The sequence below is a fragment of the Sinohyriopsis cumingii genome, chromosome 2 (assembly GCF_028554795.1).
Source record: "Sinohyriopsis cumingii isolate HCF-2022 chromosome 2, ASM2855479v2, whole genome shotgun sequence".
Classification (NCBI taxonomy): domain Eukaryota; kingdom Metazoa; phylum Mollusca; class Bivalvia; order Unionida; family Unionidae; genus Sinohyriopsis; species Sinohyriopsis cumingii.
The window spans coordinates 90900493-90922598 of record NC_142962.1 but is presented as its reverse complement, the minus strand read 5'-3'; the positions used below and the strand labels follow the sequence as shown (position 1 = coordinate 90922598).

The 22106-nt window shown below is 35.4% G+C and overlaps 1 protein-coding gene across 1 annotated transcript in view; it reads left to right on the top strand.

Moving 5' to 3' along the window:
- The window catches only part of LOC149805354 (dual E2 ubiquitin-conjugating enzyme/E3 ubiquitin-protein ligase BIRC6-like), a 221346-nt gene that overhangs the window by 54252 nt on the left and 144988 nt on the right, over positions 1-22106 (top strand). Inside the window, exons 15-22 of the mRNA XM_089949602.1 lie at positions 4216-4430; positions 10318-10491; positions 13804-13929; positions 14265-14519; positions 15147-15855; positions 17106-17283; positions 17842-18056; positions 20590-20931. Of these exons, the coding sequence (XP_089805728.1) occupies positions 4216-4430; positions 10318-10491; positions 13804-13929; positions 14265-14519; positions 15147-15855; positions 17106-17283; positions 17842-18056; positions 20590-20931 (2214 nt within the window). The remainder of the gene's footprint in view (positions 1-4215; positions 4431-10317; positions 10492-13803; positions 13930-14264; positions 14520-15146; positions 15856-17105; positions 17284-17841; positions 18057-20589; positions 20932-22106) is intronic.

Below are 22106 nucleotides of genomic sequence, written 5' to 3'. Positions count from 1 at the left end.
GACAACTGTTTGGGTTGCCTTTACTTTGAGAAATGTAAACCTGTTGATTTGGGATTAGAAAGTCAAGGGTCAAGGGCACTGGCTGAAAAATTAAAAAAGGGTTTCTGCATAGAAATTTCATTTCTGAACCATGTACTTTCACTGATGTTTTTGGATGGCTTCCACTTTAAGTAAAGTAGAAATCATTTGATTTTGTTTTCAAATTCACTGACCAAAGAAGAAAAGTGTTTTTGTGTAGCTTTATATACCAATTTTTTCACAAAAGTTTGTGAAGGATTTGTGCCTAAACTATTGAAGAGGAAGAGACCTGTTGATTTTGGGGTCAAAAATCAAAGGTCAGGGTCATTGTAAATCTGAACAAAATTTAGTTTTGCAGAGCTCCACATAAGTCACATATTTGCATAAACATGCATAAAAACTGCAAAAGAAGTATGTTTTCAGGGTAAATACACATGTATAAAAATTACAAGAGAAGTATATTTTCAGTGTAAGTGTTACATGTTGTGCAAGTCTGATACATAATTATATCATAATTCAAGATGTATCAACCATATTGAGCATGCCTCAGTAAGAAGTACTTTTTAAGTATAGACTGGGAAATGTGCTTAAAGAGCTATGTATTTAAAATTTTGCACTTGTCCGTTAATTCAGGCTCTTAGTCGTTTGAACACTTAAACAAGCCAGACTGCAATAGCATACTAGTTTTATGCTCTGACATAAAGATGTAGTTGACATTACTATGCAGACAGCATTTTCAAAATGTCGGAACTGAGATGCAGAGAATGACCATTGGAATCAAATAATACCCTTTGTTTATTTAGTTTCTACAGTTTGGAATATGAGAAACATTTAGAGCATTTGATTAAAATCAGTTTCAATGATATAAATTCCTGCTGAGTAACTATTGTGCAGTCAAGAAGCATGATACAGAGTTACTGTAAAAATATATCCTGATAAAAAAAAATCCCATGAGGACAGCTGAATTGGGTTATGTATGCAGTCAAAAGTTTGAATCGATGCAAATGTCAGACAGAAAAGCAGCGTTGAATGGTATAGTCACACAAAACAACACAGAAAACAAGGCCTGAAAATTCCAGTGGTCCAGTGTCCAGGACCAATTATTTGTAGCTGCTGACCTCTTATCTGTAAGCAGCACTAGCTGAATGGACATTTAATACTTCTGATCTTTTTTAAAAATCCATCATAAAAGTGCACTGATGCTGGATAGTGGGAGGTGAGTGTGTAAAACATTAAAAAATATGTACATGTAGCATGCAGTGTACTGATCACCAGACTAAGCTTGATCATCATCATTCAAAAATTTGTCTGTTCTCAACCATTGCTAAAACTAAATATAAAAAGTATCAGCTTAATGTATGTTCTAGATGCTATGAGTTCCTATAAATACGGATTTACAGATATAAGGCAGGAATGAACTACAGAGAATTTGTCTGCAACAAGACACATTGCACTGAAGGGATTCAGATGTCACAGGCCTGCAAAGGAGAGAAATTATGATAGAATAAACAGTAATGGTGCCAGTCTCACATATAATATGACTGCCATCTTGCAAATATTATCATTATTCTTCCTGAATGGATAGTCATATAGACATAGGGGTTTTCATTGAAAGAGTTATTTTGATACATACTAGTAGTTGGTAGTACAAAGTTATCTGACATCCAGCATAGGCACCATGGTGGCCATCTTGAAATTGTTATTATTTCTACTTCTGCAGAATTGATGGTCATACTGATGTTTGCTTTCACGGAAACAGAGACTCTCATGTAGTTGGTTCTAAATGTAAACAGTTCAGAACAGATATCCATTTTGGCCATCTGGAAGATTTTGTTTATAGCTTACTTATCCAGGATAAATGGCTGTATCAAAATTGGGCTTTTGGTTTTACTAAAAGAATTATAGTTAGACCTATATAAAAAAAAGTGTCTCATGGACCCCCTCCCCAGCATTATGACCATGGTGGCATTTTTGCAAAATCTTCATATTGTTACTGTACTCCTTTTGAATAAGTGGTTGGATTGAAATTTGCTTTTCACTACAACACTTTACAATATATGTTAGTCCTAATTAAAAATTAAATATCAAGATACCATATTTGCCCTATATATTTGGACACAATAAAATAATTTTTTTTCCTGTCCCAGAACTTTTAGTGAAGCTTTTTTTGACCTAGGTCATATGTCTGAAGAGTTAAGTAACAAAAAATAGATAAAACAATTTATTTGTTAATAAAATGAATGAAACTAATCTTGTAATGTTGTCATTTATTCCTCTTTTTTTCTTTATCATGAGCATTTAAAAAATAAGATATATCCATGAACTCCGTCTATGTAGTGTAGGCATCTCTACTGTAGCGTGTATTGCTTATGTCAGATAATACACGACACATTGTTCATTGATATGAATAAAAAGAAACAGATTGTGTTTGGTTGTACTCAAAGGTTTGAATATGTTATCCAAAAGAAAACTGGATCGAACAAAATCGCAAAAGAGGGAAATAGCAACCAATTGCTTGAAGGCATCTGCTGTTCACACATGACATTGCGTTAGGTGCAAAATAACCAAGATTGTACTATATCCACTATATGTACTATATGACAATATCTTGCAATTAAAAATCATTATTTGAAAATGCATTCACTTTCAGCTCAAAAGACAATCTTTTCGTTATGAGTTACAGAAAGTATTATTAAAGCAAGTTATTGCTGTGTATACTGTTTACTCATAGATATCAATTCCCTTTTGCATTATGTCCACATATTCCAAGCAGAGAGAATCTTGGGTAGTGAATAAACACAAATGGCAGCAAATAAAAGCTCATTGTTCAGACTTAATGACAGGATATCAGATACAAAGATTATTTTATTAGAAAAAGCAAGCTGACCTCCAATGTCGACTTTAGATTCTTTTAAGTTGGCCAATTTTTGTTTTTAAATTTTTAAAAAATATACAAAGTTGGCCGACAGAGGGAAGCCAACTTTGGCTCCTCTTTACCAGTATTCATGGGATTGTGAAACTAAAAGGAAACAACGGAAATAATTTTTAATGTACATAATATAATACTTCATGCATGGACATTGATGATCCAGCATCGCCCAAAAGAATTGGAGAAAATGAAAAGAATCGTTTGATGAATTCATGAACGAGTTTGCCGACAATATGATCATTAACGTGGATGAAATTTCAGTGTAATTTGATCTCATTCCTGGATGGACTGTCAATAAGATGGGATTTAAAAGTGCGAATTCGCAAGATTGGTAATTTTTTTTTTTTAAATTACTTTAATCCTTGCAGTTTCTGCTTCAGAAGATTTGTTCTGCCAATGAAAAATTTTCATGCCATGTATTCATGCACAGAGATTGTACATGTGTAGGGGAAGGGTTGGGTCGATGAGATGATGCAGCAGTGGATTAGAGTTTTATCTCAAGTACACAGTTTGATATTTTTGTTAAAAATAAATTTAAGTTAGAATGCATTTTCCGATATGTAATTTTCGAATGATTTAAAAGGGGTCTCACAACTTATGACTCAAAAAAGTGATGTGTCCCAGAACAAACAGTGCACTAAAAAATTGTTAGAAATTAATTTATGGTGTCCCAGCAAATACAGTGTTTCAATATATACAGTAAATATGGTAACCTTCCAAATGGCTACCACAGTTGCCATTTGGAAAAATCTTGTTAAAGCTGCTTCTTTGTTGGAATGGTTGTAGAATTGTATTGACATTTCAAATAAACAAGTTTTTCCTTCATGAAAATGATGCTCTGTGACCTCCAAAATTAGCTGCCTTGATAGGCTTGAAAACCTTTATAGTCTTCTGCATTCACGGTCAGATGAGCATTGGGGTTTCCTGAAACAGAAAACACTAGCAACGAGGCTGGTTCTAAATGAAAATGCTAGTCAGACCTTAAATGAGTACTATGGTGGCCATCTCAAAAGTATTGCTATCATTACTCTTTAATGACCGATTGCATTGACATGGGATTTTCACTACAACACTTCTTGCAGTATATAACTGATTCTTAATTAACATGGTGCAAATATGACCACCAACATATCTGCTCCTTTGTCAAGTTTAAAAACATGATTTAATTGACCCTGGGCTTTAGTTATTATACATTTTTGTACAAACACATATTATTGCCTTTTTTTCTTTCACCAATTGATCTTTAATACACACATTTTATCCTGCAGGAATCCAGAAAGAGGACATCTGCACCAACAAGTACAACAAGTGATAAGAGTAAAGCTAAAACAATAAAGGCACAATTTGAGAACTATGCCTCTGCTTATGGATCGGCTAGTATCAGTGGGAAGTTTAAACTAGAGCACTTGAGGGGTTGTGACTGGATCCAGGAAATCTCGGTTACTATCAGAAAAACCAAGAAAACCCACTTACAGAAAGATAGGTAAATCTGCTTTTTCTTGCTATATTTTGGTAGTTCTCATTCATAGTTGAATTTGCGAGATGATGTTCATATTTTCCAGGTATACTTTTTCCAAGCCTGCCTTGGTGGAAGTTCATAACAGTCCAACTTTCCATCCATTGTTACATTCATCTGCCTATATGGCCATCTATTCACACCGTTAACCTCAATATTAAAGATTTTGTTTTTGCTTTTATTTCATTAGAGTGATATCAACCTTGTAAGCAACAGAGGGGCATCACATAGATGTAAATAATAATTACATGAAAAGTAGGAAAGGCATAACCATTTTTTTTAAAAATAGTTAAAATTTTCATTTAAAACTCAAAGGCAAGCAATAAAATCATCATAATAAAACTTGTATTAATGTTAAATAAAATAATTCTGAATAATCATCAGTCATGGTACAAACCATCTTGTCAATAAATCCATTGGTTGTAACTTTCTTTGTTTATTCAATCCATTTTCCTACTGCTGTAGAAATGGATGTTATTTATTTTTATCTTTATGACTTCAAATTTCTCTGCAGTTAAACAAACAGGCCATTTTTTTAACAGTGACTGGACGTAACTCTAACATGAGTTGAACAATACTGTACTTCTCATTGGTTAGCTTATCTAATCTTGATAATTACTGGTGATAATAAAAGCCAGTAATTATCTAAGTTGCATAACCTAACTTCAAAGGAACACCCAGCTGTAATGATAATCCGATCACTTACCTTCTTTGTATGGATTAAAATTAGTTACTTTATCAATATATTTAAACAAATTTCAATCTGTAAACCGTATTATGTGGCTACTGGTGAGTGGTAAATTTAACATTGTTGCCAAGGGATTATGGCTTTTTAAGGAGAGTGGCCACTGGGGTAAAAGGAGTGGGGTCAAAAGGGAGACCTCTGTACGATGTTGTCCCACATTCATTGGATTTGGAACATAGCTTCACTGTATTCATCTTGTATAACTTGAGTCATTGTGCATTTCTTGGTGATTTTTTTTGCTTCTGTAATTTTTAAGTTTTGCAAATAGGCCAGTTTCTTGGATACAGTTGTCATAGAAATTGATTTGTCAATGTGTTCCGGTTGGTATAGCACCAATCCACCACATTTAAATTCAAAGCTTCAGGATTGCCTGAACATGCAGGTCATTGCCAGCTTCTTATTACACTAAAGCAAAAGTTACTTTATATGTGGGAGCCCCGAGTGGCTGAGTGGTCTAACGCACTCTCCGTTACGGATCACTGCCATCTCACCACTGTCTGCATGGGTTCGAGTCTCGGATTCAGCCAATGTGGGTATATGAGAAAGCTTGCCAGTAGCTTCTCGTGGGTCAGTGGTTCTTTCCAGGGTTTTCCCGGGTTCTTCCTCCACCATTAATACTGGCTGCCATGTATAGCCTATTGTGTGCTGAAAAATGGCGTTAAACCCTACAACAACAACAACAACTTTATATGTAACACAAACTTTGGCTGAGAAAGATCTGTCAGCAGTATTGGAGCAAAGTGCTTTTGTCTTGAAATAACTGAAATAGTCCCTTTACTGTACTCTGGCCCCATCTGTAATGCAGTATGGTCTTTTCAATAAATCTTGTTTTTCATCTTGGCTGATGAAAATTAATACTATTTTTTATTGGGTTTTTTTTGTGCACTCTGTACCATCACAACACAATTATGTTTCAACTTCATTAAAAGATATGAGAGAAAGAATTAGATAAAACTATAAAATAATCACATTTCAGAGGTTCTCCAAAAACATATTAAGTGGTTGAGCTTGATAAAGCTGTGCACTTTAAAGGCTACAGTGGCAGAGGATGGTATATTTAGACCATCTTTTTATTGTCAGTGTTGGCTTTTTAAAGTATAGCTAGGAAATTTCTATATTGTCAGGTATGAAAATAGTCTTGTGCTTGAGATTATTCTGTCAAGACTGGATCAGAAGGTTTTTGAAAGTGTGTAGTATTTAGTTCTCGTTCCCAGTCAGTTAGACTTATGTAATACTAGCCTTGTTACACAACTTCTCCCAAACAAGTAGTCAACTGCTCAGGTGGCCTAGTGGTTAGAGCGTCCACATTGGAAGCGGGAGGTTGTGGGTTCGAACCCTGGCCTAGTCATACCAAAGACTTACAAAAATGGTACTAACAGCTGCCTAGCTAGGTTCTAAGCATTAAGAAGTTAGGACTGGTCAGCCTGGTGTCAGGATAATGTGACCGGGTGGGACATCATGCTACATGTCTGCGGCATGATGCCCCAGTGCTGGACATCACTATAAACTGCCACACTGCAGACATCGTAGTGATATGACTGAAAAATTGTTAAAGCTATGTTAAAAATCCTAATCACACACACACCTAACAAGTAGTTAAAGTTACAACAGGGTTTTCACTAAAACATCTATTATGATACATTGTTGGCCCTAAATGAAACTAATGTTGATCAGATCTATAGTGTGGCCATCATAAAGACTATCTTGAAAATCTTATCACTACTTCTTCTAAGTTTAAAAGTTATCCCCATTTTCATCAATCTCTCATGCATCTCTGTCCATATGAGCTTGAGTCTTGAGCTTTCATTGGTGTTTGAGAAAGCTTGCTGAAGCTTCTCATGGGTCAGCAGTCCTTCTTGGGGTCTTCCAAGGTTCTTTCTCCACCAAATATACTGGCTGCCATGTATAACACATCATGTGCTGAAAAATGGCATTAAACCCATCAAAAAACATTTTCTTCACAAATTGTGTCCTTCCATCTGTCCTACTACATCACCTTTGCCCAGGTTGTGTTTCCAGCTTATGATGGGAACTTGGAGTTTCTTTTTAGTTACTTCTTAGAGGTGTGAGCATAAAAACATCTTTACTTTATAAGCCTCAGTACAACAAAATGCTAAATTCCTTGTTTGAAGAAGTTAGCCATGATAAACAGCTGCTTCCTGTCCCCAGTTTCCAAAATGCTTTGCCATTGTAAAAGGGAAAACGGGACAGAACAAAGATCTTTCTGGCCTCTAGTCAGTTGATTTCTCTTGAACAAAGACATTGGCCTGTTGCTCCAAATAGACTTTACTGTGGGTTTTGATGAGGTTGAACAAGTCACCCTTTGAACCTATGCTGAAGGTCTCACTGTCTCATTTTCTGTAAGACCTATTTCCTAGCCATTTTAGCAGGTAGAGATATTCATGCCTTGTCAATCAGTTTTAACTGTGTGAAGTTTTATTACAGTCGATCATATTCTTATATGATGGCCCATGATTTCATTGCTGAGAACATCAGTTTTTTGTCTTGAAGCTAGGATTGGATTCTTCTTTCCAAGCATATCTTGGAGACCCCGTTAGGCCATTGAAGTGGTACCTGAAATGTACTAAACATATTAGAGGCAGATCATGCTTGTTCTTGCAAAGCTTTTTCTAAGTCTCTGATTTGATTTGTTGGGCTAAATGTGCAGTCATGACATTAGAGAAGTCGCTACCAGCATAGCATTTGTACCATTCCGTGATGATTAAACAGATTGTAGGATATAGTTCTGATAGTATGACATTCATCTTCTTTGATCATCAAGACCATTCATCCCTAATTGCTCAGTTAGACTAAGCATGACCTATGTCAGCAGCACAACAGGCTACCATCCCAGTTCACTCAGCAGCTTTACAGCAATACAGCATACTCCTACTGGATTTGTGGGAGTACTTTTTAAGGCTGTATCCCATTCAAGGTTTCAGTGCTGACCAAAATTTCAAAACGTGTACTTGGTTTACACAGGCCAAAATAATTCTGTTCAATGGAAACAATTAAACTCAGCCTTTCCGCCATCTACCTGATAGGGTTGCTCAACAGCTGACTGCTATAATAATGTGTATACCATGCCTTGCTCAGCTTGTGATGTTGCATTTGATATGTGACCTTTATCGATTACTTTGACAGGATTCAATATATAATATGTGTATATGTCCATGTTGAATAAAACAATTTAGATTAAACATTCCATGTATCATAGGATATTGTTTCTGACTACTACAAACATCTATAAGATGAAAATAATTGATGAATAAATGCAACAGTACATGCTGTCTGGAAATAACCATAGGATCCTTTGTAGAATCTACAATGACAAAGACAAGAAACCATTCAGTGGCTTACAAACTCTGTGCGATGCTTTCTTAAATTAAATGTTACTAATAAAAATATTCTGTTAACATTTTTAAAAAAAAAGTAAATGCTGTAGTTTAAAATACAGTTGTATGCACATTGTTGGTATATCAACTGTATGTGTATTGTTATGTAATGTGTGCTGCAACCAGTTCTCATCAACTTTGGTTTCTCCTAGTGATGCCATTTTGTAAAAATCTTCCATACTGTGAGAAAAGAATGACAGAACTACACTACTAAACAGTCTTCTTAAATAGAAATGTAGAAATGTACCGTTTAATTAGAATGGATGTTCCTGCATTAATAACAATAACATCCTTGCTGATTTACACCTAGACCAATTTTGTAAATGTTTACAGGCAGTAAATTAAGCTATTTACACATGCTAAACTTTGCTTGTATCTCACATTAGACTTGAAGCTTCACATATATTTAGAAACTGGCTAACTCCTAGAATGTTATGCCCTCCACCCTTTACCAGTTCGTCAATAATGATTAGATAATATATTTGAGGAGAAATAAGTGTTTGAAGTAAAAGACATTGAAACTACTATAAAGGACTTCTGTATAAATAAAAGACACGTGTCCATAAATAACACTTTCAGGAATCCTCAGTTAAAGTCCTTATGTAGGTTACCTGTTTGTAATGGGCAACTGTGTAATGTGGACAAAGAATGTATTTGTTTAAAAATGTATACAATTTCACTGCGTATAAAGGAATTTGTCACAAAATTAAGTCTGTAAAAATTGTGAACTAAAAAATTACAGATGATTTTATGTGTGCATGTTCATATTATTGTATAAATATAGTCTGGTTCTTGGATGGTATTTTTAAGTATAATTTATATCATTTAGTTTTGATTTATAATTGGAAGGAATTTGTCCAGAGACAATTAATGCTATGTTGGAGTATTTGCATGAAGTTAAAGTACATTAAAAACTTCTTCTGTATAAAAAAATAACTATGTAAAGAAAACAAATCCCTGTTCCATGACTGTCCTTGATATACAGGTTCCAGATTTTTCAGTAATACTTACCTGAGCATGATCGGCACTCCATCTCAAACCCTCATTGCAGTTACATCAGTGGAGGAGCATGGACTTGTACTAATTTCACGATCCAAATGAGACCACTCCAGTGGCCTAAGTGGTTAGCGTATCAAACCCTGACCAAGTCATGCCAAAGATATATAAAAATGGTACTTGGAGCTGCTAATGTTAGGACTGGTTGGCCTGGTGCCAGGATAATGTGACTGAGTGCTACATGTCTACGGCAAGATGCCCCAGTGCTAGACAGCACTATAAACTGCCACACTGTAGACATTGTAGTGATATGACTGGAAAATTGTTAAAGCTATGTTAAAAATCCAAATCACATACATGAGAAAGCTTGCAAGTAGCTTCTCGTGGGTCAGTGGTTCTTTCCGGAGTTTTCCCGGGTTCTTCCTCCACCATTTATACTGGCTGCCATGTATAGCCTATCTTGTGCTAAAAAATGGTGTTAAACCCTACAACAACAACATACACACACTATCCAGATGTAGACTACTTTTGTCTCACTTCTGTCAGACTTATCAGATGATCATTGGTAAAACTCGTAAAAGGATGTGGTTAATGTCTCTTTTTGCATGAGATTTTTGAGGTAGTGGATTTTCTTCTAATATTTTTATGATCAGGGAAGTAATATTTTTATCCAAAAATTGGTTTCTTGATACAAATATCAGTGTTTAATTTTATCTAGGTTGCAGAGGAATGCCATGTTAGAATTGACAAGTTTTCATGAGAAGCTGATATCGATTGTAGCTTTAGATGAATCCAGCATCCTTCCACACGTCAGCCCCGATTACCTTCAGAACTTGGTCCTTGACATTCTAATGTGGATCACATTCATACAGATGCATGATCCGGATCGGCGGTAAGCTACTTTTTCTTCATTTTGTTGTTTTGATTTTTAATTGTTCTAATGAATTTACCACCACATTTGTCTTTCCCACGATGCATAGGGACTTTGTTTTCCATGACGCTGTTTGTGCACAATTTTCCTACATCAGATTTCTTTTGCCTTTAGACTTTCACCTTGAGATCAGGAAATATATATAATAACAACTTTGGTCTTGCAGCAGCCAATGTTCACTCAGATTAATTCTATCACATGTTAACAGACAATGACATTCCTATTGTATAATTACCTAATATTGAAATGCTGTTGCCCATTGATAGCGGTGCCTTGTAATGGCAACAATAGATAGCTGCTTTTCAGACAAATTGCCCAATCACGAAAAAAGTTTTTATCCTGCACATTTTGCAGACATGGTTTCCCTGTGAGCTCAGGTGCTGAAACAGGCAGTGGATGCATATTCTCTATTTTAAAGCCCAGGTAGATGTCACATTTCAATTTGCTAATGAATATTCAATAATAAAGTAAACCATAAATGTACATCTTACAAATATTTTTTTTAATGTATTTCAAGTCGATCAGTTGCAATTCCACATTTAGATTATATCTCTGGACAAAACTGTTATAATGGAAATGTGTTATACTTTGAATCATTTGAAATTGCATATTTGCAGATACTTAATTTGTTGTTGATTTGTTGTTTGAGAAAAAACATAACAATGCTAACTAGTGTGCAACATATATTTCTTTATAAAAGATAATACCAATGTTTGCTTCTATGTATTTTAAAATTAACAGGCTTAATGCCTACTACACTAATTAGGCTGATTAGGTACATTATTCATTGCTAATACTTAGTAATTAATTCCTGTTGGCATTAATGAAATGCCTTGAAATTTTCTTTTCTCAATTATGAAACGATGGTTTTTTTTGGGGCAAATTAAGTTCTTGTCCTGATGCTAGGAGAGATCCAGATAAAATCAAATCAGGCAAACATTTAAGAAAATGGATGAAAATTATGGACTGATGGTAAGTTACAAGTATTGTATACTGTTAAGACTGAATGAATGACAGAATTTGTTGAAGAATTTTGATTACAGCCGTCTTGTTGGCAACTGCAGTAATTTACTGGGAAGCCGCCACATTTGCATAGGTAGTCTCCAAGGGTCACCCATGGATTTTCAGAATTGTTACACCCTTATGAAGCTATCCAAAGATACATACTTGCCAGATCACAATGTGTCGTGCAGTGTGATATTTTACTCTCCAAACACCCCAACACTGTCATGTATCTGCAAACACAATTTCCAGTAAATGTTGAAAAATATTATAAAAAAGAGAGTGGGACCTTGCTTGACACTGCATTGTATGCCTGTAAACAGTTCCTTGTAGAAACTAAATAGTCATAATTCACATGGATTAATTTTTAATGCTATCACTCCTACACACTTTATATGGTTAATTGTCATTTGAGACCATCATAAGGTAAAATGATTCAGAGATAAGCCACCACCAATCCACAGAGTACCTAACTGACTAAAAGTAGCTTAGGTGATTTTGTGTTTGGTATTCTTTTGAATATACAGGTCTGGGAGAGTCCACTCTGCTAATTTTCATAGGTATACAGTATTAATTTGTAGTTTCTGACTTTGCCCACTCTGTGGTTGAAGGTGATGCAAGTGAATTTTATGTTCATCTTTGCATTTATTACAGGCTAGCTGTTCAAACTGCCCTGAAAATCCTTTTGAATTTTTCTCAGCATTGAGGTTTTTTTGCAGCATCTGCCCAATTCAATGTAATGTTGCCGTGTAAACAGATATTCCATACCCACAAAATAACCAATGTCGATATGGTGGTTTCAAAATATGCATAGTATGAAATTCTCCTTTTTGCTTCTCTGCTTCACAATGTCAGTCTCCATCAGCATGGAATTCTAATAGTTTTGCTGGACTATGCTTACTTTGCAGATGGTTCGTTCATTTATGAATCACAACTGCATTTTGACATTTGCCAGAACAAAAATGAATTAATAGATCTTCTGGCTTTATGATTCCAGTTATCAAAAATAATGTTTTGCATTTTACATAAAATAAGAGTTGAAAGAAGCTTGGTCACTGATCATTAAGTAATCTTTAGATAGCATAAACATTTTCATTCAATGCATCAAAGTATATCAGCTTTAGTTTCTTCAAATATCAGTCTTCAGTTTACCAGCTGAAAAGGAATTGGGTTGTTCCTTTTTTTTTGTTTATCAGTATCTAAAATGCCAGTTATTGTTTACCAGTCAACAAAGTTACAGGCTTTCGTTGTTGTGTCAAGAAGATTTCTCTTTTATTCTTTCTCTTTAAAGATTTAAAAATGTTTTACTTTTGTTATACTTCATGATCAGCTTCAAAGAAAATATATTTTACTTTCTTTCATTCTGATTGGAATATTCAGACCATAGACTTATAAATAGTTAACTTGTTTCTCATTCTACTGTGCCACTTATTTTGGTCACACAAATGAAATCCATGAGTGGGACCACAAAACACTTGAACTTCAAATATGGCCACTGAGGCACAGTCCATAGCGATCTTGAAAACCTTGATAAACCTTGAATTCTAATGGAACCTGGAAAACCTGGAAAATGCTTAAATTATAATATATTCCATGAATTCTGAAACCCTTGAAAATGTAAACTGATCCATAAAAAAGATATTGTGACCTCAAATGAGACTTTTGTGATTTTTGGTACCTATCGTTTTTTCCTGGAGGTGGTTTTTCGCCAGTACACATGCCTGTGTGCAAAGATGGCAAGCAAGATAAAATTCCAAGCATCGTGGCTTGAAAATAAAAAATACAAAGAATGGCTACAGAAAGATGCAGACATTTATTCAGCTTGTTGCAAATTAAGTGGCAGTCAAAGGCACATGATCAGAATCAGTGGATCTTGCATCATATTTTTTTGTTGTTCTCATGTCCCAAAGCTAACATGGATTCTCAAAAGCCTGTTGACATAACATGCTCTGTGAACTTCATAGCTCCATAACAGTCTTCTTTTGAGTTGACAACTGCCATATTGCAAATGACTGGATGTCAAAGATTTTGAATGTTTTATCTTCTAGCACACCCATCACATTGACTATTAGCTCCCAAAAAACACCCCTCTAAACCATCAGTTTACTAATAAAATATGTTCCAATATATATTAGGTATTGATACTAGATACTTTGCCCTTGTGATTATAACTGCCATTTGGGGAAATCCCTAATGAAAGAAAGATACAGTTGGTAACATTTACCATTTCACTCTGCTTTATGTATTAAATAATTAATTTATTCTTTGCAGCAGTTTCAGCAAGTGCATCCTGATGACTCTTCAGAAACGTCTTGGGCCTTTAGTGAAAGCCTGCTTCATTCAGGGGACAAGGACAACAGCCCACAAATGTGCCAGGTTAATGGCACTCTGTATGGAGTAAGTTCTCTTCTTTCATGAGAACCAAGCCAGGGAGTAACATAGCATTGTAATGAATATTGTAAAGCCCTCCATGACATTGATAGGAGCACTTAGTGTTTCCCTTTTACATCCATCCATCTGTAGTTTCACATTCTACCAGTGGCACAAAGTAAATTAACATGTAATCAATCTAGAGACAAAGATTCCTACCCGCCCCCCCCCCCCCCCCCCGAAATGTTTTTATAATTGGCATTGATATCTGAATTAAGATAAGCAGAAAAGCAAGTAGTCACATGACTTATAATATGTTAAATATGCACATAATTGGTTATATTTATCCTTATTTGTTGCAGATTCTGCAAATCAGCAGTAGATCCCAACCTGGCACCCTCATTTAGTCTGAGCCTACTGGAAGCCATAATGGAAAGTCTGCCTCTTTTGCCTTGTGCATACTCATCAGGAGCTGTTAAATGGTACTTTACTTTGCTCAACCGAGTGAAATGTATGGATATTGTGACAGTATCAGAAAGTTGTGCAGACCTGCTTAAAAATACAGCCAAGCAGTACCACAGTAGAACACTTCCAGGTCATGCTTTGTTGCGCTCCAGGTAAATTAAATTATCTACAGCCACTTTAGCTTATAATTGATTCTTCTTCTGTCAGGTTTACTTTTATATGTGAATCCATTAATCTAATAACTCATTGAATATGAGAAATATATTCAGTGTAATAGGAAGAACAAATGTTTATTTGATGGTAAACATTTAATAATAAAGTCTATACAATGTGTATATTTTCATAGGTTATCCTAAACAAGTTAATTGTGTGTTTTGCATGTGAATAAGAATTAGATTAGTGGACTGTATGCTTCTGAGGCCTCAGCTGTAGCGGCAAGAATCGATGTAATTACTATATTCTAGTTAGTGATGTCGAGAACAGTACTCATTCTTTCTTATAATTGACTTCTATAATTATTTTTACATGACAGATTTTAATCGCAAATGTTTTGATCGATGAATTTCATGTCATTCCGTAACATATCATGTTTCAGGACCTGTAAATTAGTAACTTATGCACTTTTTTGACATCTTATCCAACACTCATAGAAGCACTAAATTTAATTTGCAGAAATTTTAAAAAAAATATGTTTTTTCTCAAAGAAACTTGTATCCGGTTTAATGTCAGCATATTTATTATTTGTATTTTTACCCACTTGTGTTTCTTGTTTGCTTCAGGTATGGGGTTTATGGTCACCCCTTTGAGCCTGATTTATTTGACATGGATCTCCCAGTGGCAATGAAGCAGTGCCAAACAACTCCAAGTGTCCCGGCAAGCTATGCAAGTGTAGTTGGCTCCACTGTAGGGGGAACAGGCAGCTCAACTGCAGCAAGTGATCAGCAAGAAGAACTGGATTTCTATGATCTTTTCATCATACCCTCAGAGAAGTCCAGCAAGGCTCAGATAGAGTATGCTCGCAACAGTATACTTGGAATGCTTGAAGTTGAGCCACTACACTTTACATGTCACTCCACTAGCGATGGCACCAAGATGGAGAAGCTTGATTCTGCTGGAAACAATAGTACAGCAGCTGCAGCAGCAGCAAGCACAGGTTTGAACCCCACAGGATTGACAGGCACAATCAATTTTGGAGAAGGGCTTCCACCCCCACAGCTGTCACAAATGTCTGGAACAGGTATGGCCTACTCACTCCAGTCTACCATGGCCTCAGCAAAGCATCAGCTACAGGAACTGAGCATGAAGAATTATCCAACAGTCAAACATAAAATCATGCACATCAAACAGATCCTTTCAGAGGTGGGGAAGGCTATCCCTCAGATTGCAAAATCTTCTACAGCATCAGCTGAGCTTGTCCCTTCAACACCAAAGACAACACCACAAGTCATGACACCCCCTCTGACACCACCTAATGAAGCCTGGCATCAGGTAATTGTATTGAGATGCTTTGCAAACCAAAATCTGAATAAAATTTTACGTACTTAGGAAATTCAGGCCTGATGTTGGTTGGGATGTGATCTGTAGCTATGAGTGCTTTAGACCACTTTGGCCACTCAGGGCCCCATATTTTTGTAAAATTTTGTATAATTGTTTTTAAAGGTATACTAACAAGCTGTGACCAAGCCAGACAGAAATACCCTATTGATCTATGTTATTATTAAATGCACTAGAACAATGAACATCTTGTAGCTAATTCTCCTGAATGGATAGTCAGATTGGGAGAAATGTTCTAAGTGTAAGGTACAGACTTTCAAGTTTGTTATTAGTGCAGAGTTACTTTAAAAATGTGTTTGGACAATTTTGAAGTATCTTACTACTAGAGATGTATTTAGACTCTTTTTTTTAGACAGTCATTTTGCCTGCAGACTTGTGCATTTATTAGGTCATCTCAGGAAAAAGTAAGAGTCCAGTAGTCTTCATTTCTTCTGTCTTCCTTTTGTATACCCATCCATTAACATGTGTAACCATTCAAGTTCTGCAGCCTTTACAAATAAATGAGTTCCTTTTGGTATGTGAAAGTATCTATTACATGAAGATGTATCTTAGGAATGTTACTGCCCTTTTATGGTGACTTTTAAGTCACCACTTTAGCAGGTAACCAGCATAGTTCACATACCATTCTAATGCAGTTTGATGTGTGCATAGTCTTACAGACCAGCATGTGACTTTTACGGGTTTTGTCTCTTCTGCAAAATTTTTAAATCATGCCAATAAATTTAGTATCACCATATCTCATTCATTCATCAATTTATCAAAACATTTTCCTGTCCCCCGAGGAATTCAGACAAATTAGGGTCTGCTATATATTTGTCTTTTGAAAACACAGTGGAATTTCTTCAGAAGGAAAAAGATTTGTAATTTTTGTAACCATTTATTAGGGATCATCTGTGGTTTTCTGTGTGCAGAATGTTTTGTTGAGAGTAATGGAAGAGTTTGAGGCCAACAGGTGAGGTTAAGGTTTCAAAGCCTCCCCAGTTCTTTAGTAAACTTTTGCATGCAACAAATTGCAATTATTATTGTAACATGATCAAGTACTAAGTGCATGGTGATTGTATCTAATACCTAAATACCTACAACATGAATATAATTAACATCCCCAAAACTATTTAAGCAGCATGGCTGATTTATAAGACTACTTAAAACAGACATGATCATGTGATAAATTTGAACATCAACAGTTATACCTTGGAGGCAGCAGTGGAGGTAAAGGCACCCCATCTGGAGCCTCACAGCAGCAGCAGCAGCAGCAGCAGCATCAACAGCAGCAGCAGAGGATGTCAGTGAATGTACTTCAGACTCAAGCACTTCTACAACCACCAACACCACAGGTTCTTGTTGTGGAAAGAATGCATTCAGGTAACCGTACAAAACTCTTGTTAAACTCATTTGTCTTGTCTACAGGAAATGTAATAAAAACAGATAAATGGAAGAAAGCAGGATATTAATGTCATGTGTTACCTTCGTATGCTATAATTGTTTACTCATTGTTTACAAAGACTAATTGTTCCGTTGATTAGACCTTGTGTATATATGTCATTTGAAAACAAAGAAATTCTATTTGATTAGAGATGAAAAACATTCATTGTTGTGGTCATGGAGCTTGATACATGATACCAGTACATTCTTTCAAGCTGTCTAGTCATCATCATGCGGATGAAAGAAAGATATTTTCAGTCAAGTTTTATAACAACCCTACAACAAAAAAACAATAACTATCTAGCCAAATGTAGAAATAGTTTTATTCTCCAGCAGCTATTGTGATTCAGAGTTTTAATAAATATGTGTTCATGCTGATAGCAAATTTATTTCCCTCATGTATTTGGTATTATTTTATTTTCTTTGTTTTTTCTTGCATTGAGGAATGACTTGCTTATCGTTTTGATGAAGCATTTTTTATGTCTGATCTTATTTCAGGTGCTCGAAGGTTTGTTATTCTAGATTTTGGGAAGTCTATTCTGTTGACTGATGTGATCATTCCAGCATGTGCTGACCTAGCTTCACTGTCGATAGATGTATGGGTACAGCAAGAGGAAGTGGATGGTCAGAGACTCATTGTAGCCTCAGATATTGGTAGCAGATCGTTAGTCATGAATGACATCATGCCCCCTCCAGTCTGCAGATTCCTTAAGGTAGGTGATGGTATTAAAGACTCTCAGTTACTGACCCAGGCTTTTCCAATGGTAGGATTCAAACTGGTACCCATTTGGTCATGAGAACAGCACACTGACCTCTAAACCACCACTCTTTATGTGTACACACATACATACAGTACCTTTCAGGCTACATTTGCATGAATAAAACATGAACTTTAAGTCTTTAATTGTTTTATTGTTTTTATTTTGCAAAGCCCAGATTATCAGTTTTTGGTTGATAATGAACAGATCATCGGGAATGAAGGGTGATAGATAAATGTTTGGGCTTACGTGAGTGCATATCAAGTAATTCATGAAAATTTTGTTACAATTTTCAGAATTTGCTATCTATATTACAGCCTTCTCATTAAATCGGCCCATATTTCAGCTGTTAGATGCATGTTATATAATGTCTTAATGTCACACTAGACATCATGGAATTGTTTAGAGTGAAGGCATAATGTCTGAGGCACCCAAATGTACTTTTGAAGACAAAACACCATACCATTGCTTGATTTTTGGAAGGAATTAGTTACTTTTTTCCAGTTATTAGTGATGTTGTTGAGCTGTGTTGCAGAACCTTGACATAGTTATCACTTTGATATCCATCTGTATGCCCATCCATCCATAGCCTAAATTAAACTCCACATTAAAAAATAAAATGATTGTTTTTTTGTAAGCAAATTCTGCCAAAGAAAGGAAATTGTTCAACATCTAATATGAAATGAGTACCAATCATACTTCCATATAAATTGGATACATCTTCAAACAGCAGAGTAGTAATATCCAGTCAGCACATCTGATATGATTTGAGTCTTTTGGCCATAAATGAAAATCAGCAAACTGTGTGGCTTTCAGTATATCATGTTGTTTGTCAAGTCAGGTGTCCAAATGTTCTGATGAATTGTTGACCATGTACTCTCTACATGAAATGATAACTGCATTGTTGTTGGGGAACTTTTAATACAAAGCCATAAAATTCTTTTATACATCCATTACCAGTATCCCGAAGAAACTTTTTTAATCTAGGTCCTTCTCTTAATATCAGCTGTTCCAAGACACCATTAGTTGCGAGAACTCTCAGGTACACTTCATATCCCAAACAAGACTCAATTTGAAGAAAAAGAATCAATATGGATAGTTAATTTATGACATCTTTCAAACAGTGGGCATAATAAACAAGATGCAGATCTAGCAACTTCTTCAGGTAGCCAGTTGCTTTCCCAGTATCTTCATTTCTGGGTGAATACTGATCAGTTTTAGTCAGTGTTTGGAGGTGGCATACTATTGCTGGATATGATTTCTAAAAATTTTCCAAAGCCCAGTGCCAATGTATTAGCTGTCTGGTTCCACAAACACGAGTACGGACTATTTTGGTAATTTCAAGCACCTCACATGCACTTTAAAGTTTTATTGCAATAAAATATAGTAAAGTCCTGTAAACAGCTCCTCACCTTTTGCATGCATCTGTATTTTTGCAATGGCAGCTTTGTAAGCCATTTCCAAACAATGATAATGGAAGTGTATTCCTACAAGATATTTCTGCAATTCTCTAAATTGAGCAATAACACTATTATTCTTTCTGGTATTGACAATAGCTCCATCAGAACCAAATCCATCAAGTTTATGTTTGTAATTAGGCATTGCAGTTGATGCAAATATTTCAGCAATAGGTCCTAAAATCAAATCAGCATTAGCTTGTGAAACTTCTGTCAGACCCAGAAATGAAGTGCACATTTGTGCCAACAACCTTCCCACTTCTCTGGGAATTTTGGTTTCAGCTTGATTTATCATACTTTTTGTCGTGTTCCCATTTGTCCCTGTTATTGTCAGTCATCAGCCTTTTTAACTGGATTTTCCGCATCTTGTAAAAGTCGCCACATTGTTCTCTTCTCTTTCTTTAAATGCTGTTCTTGTCAGTGTGACAATAATGCTTGCCTATCATTTGTAATTCTTAATTTAAAGTGTCTATGTTATCTAGATTTACATATGGAAGTTACAAGTTCAGTACCGAAAACTAACAAGTTTTTTGCATGCATTTCTGTTTTAGGATTTATTAAGAAATGTGAGATAAACAAACTTTAAAATTAATTACATGGATTCAGTTTTGTATTAGTCAGGCATACATGTATTGGAAAATATTTATTAGTCCATGAAGAAAACTATTAGTCATAGACTAACATCTGTCCATTATTTTTGTACTCTTTTAGAGTAAACCAAGTCAATGCAAATACAAAATTTCATTCAAAATATATATTGGTAGTAAGTGAAATTTTTAGTATATTCATTTAGTCCTTTCCCAAAACCCCTGTTGTGGATAGGATGGGGAAGTGGGAGGGTCAGAGCTGGAAACAAAATATACCTCGTGTCACTTTACATCATGGGAAAGTAAGGTAGATTGTCTGATAAAGAGATGGATGGACAAACGATGTTGATCACAGTATCCATGCTATTATTAAAAAGTGGGGATAATGGGAATTATTTTATCCCATATGAAACTGCATTCATGTTTTTTTAATGTAATTACCAGTTGACAACCATAGGAAGATATGGAAGTGGGACAACTAGGTCCAGGATCCCGATAGGAGCATTTTATGGACACAGCTACATCCTGCCTTGGGAGTGGAACAGTGGATCTGATCAAGTTGGTGGGACATGTCAGCTGGATCTTGCCACTCAGTCACAGCTACTGACACAGCTTGGCAGCTTTTTATCACTGCAGGAGGATATCCAGTGCCGATACAGCCTGTCTCGCACTCGTCTAGAGAACCTTCTGTCCCGCACAGACTCATCCCATTACACCACCTCGCACACCCAGTATTACCTGCAGAGAGGAAAGAAGAATAATGATGAAGATAATAATATCATTCAGGTACTCTTATTATGATCCTTTCTTTGTCAATTTTCTAATATAATATTACCAGAACAAATTCTCCACTCAGCCTGTAATACTGAAATATCTTATACCCGACTTTCTTTTATTTTTGGGTGGAGTGGTTGAATTTGTTCACATCGTTTTTAATTTAAGCTGACTGGTATTTTATCAGTAATAAATCTTACATTGTATGTTATAACAGTTGATGTTCAAAACCATCACTATTCTGGTCACTTCTTGCCTTAAATGTCTTTCAAAAGTAGTTATTTATTAACTCACAGCTCAAATGAAGCAATTTTTACAGTAGCATTTTCACCATCTATAAAATCTTAAAGTTGTGGAGCTGTTTTAAATTAATTAGATTGCTGAAAACATGCACACCAAAAAATCCGCATTTTCAGTACTTGGATATCTTTTTCTTTAACTTTATTGCTTGAGTGTTTTTAACTCACCTGACCATGATGCCCAATAAGCTTATGGTATGGTCATGTGATAGTCATTCATTGATCATTGTCCACTTTGGAGGTCAAGTTTTTTATCCAAATTTGATCTGGTTTGTATCATAAATACATCAGATGATTTTGAGGATTTAATTGGCTTGGCTTGTTACCCTTTAGAGTCCTTAGTTTGATCTAAATTTGATTATACTTCAGATATATGCTTATATTATCAAGATCTCACACAAGTTTGACGAGAAGCAAGTTACGTTCATATTAATGAGTGATTTCATTATATCTGATGACTGAGCATGTTAGCATTCTGGAAGTCATATTTCTAATCTGATTTTGATCCAATTTGGAAACAGGTTTATATAATCAAGCTCTTGGATGAGTTTAATAATGAGAGAATTTCAGTCATACTAATCTGGTGATCTTGCATCTGATTGGCTGATCTTGTTAACACTCCAGGCCACATTTCTTCTTAAATACATTACCTGATTATAAAATACTAGAAGTATGACCACTGCCTCCGAAATCAAACCTACGAAGCTGATTTTGAGAAATAAAAGTTTAAACTTTAATTCAACTGCCCAACTTTGTGGGTGTCACACAAAAATGATCTCATAAAGGGGGTTGGTGCTAAATTCTGTCCATACTCTACTTACTATTTCATTTCATGCATGAAAGCGTGCTTATTTGAGGACCTTGTAAAACTATTTTCCACTTCTAAGT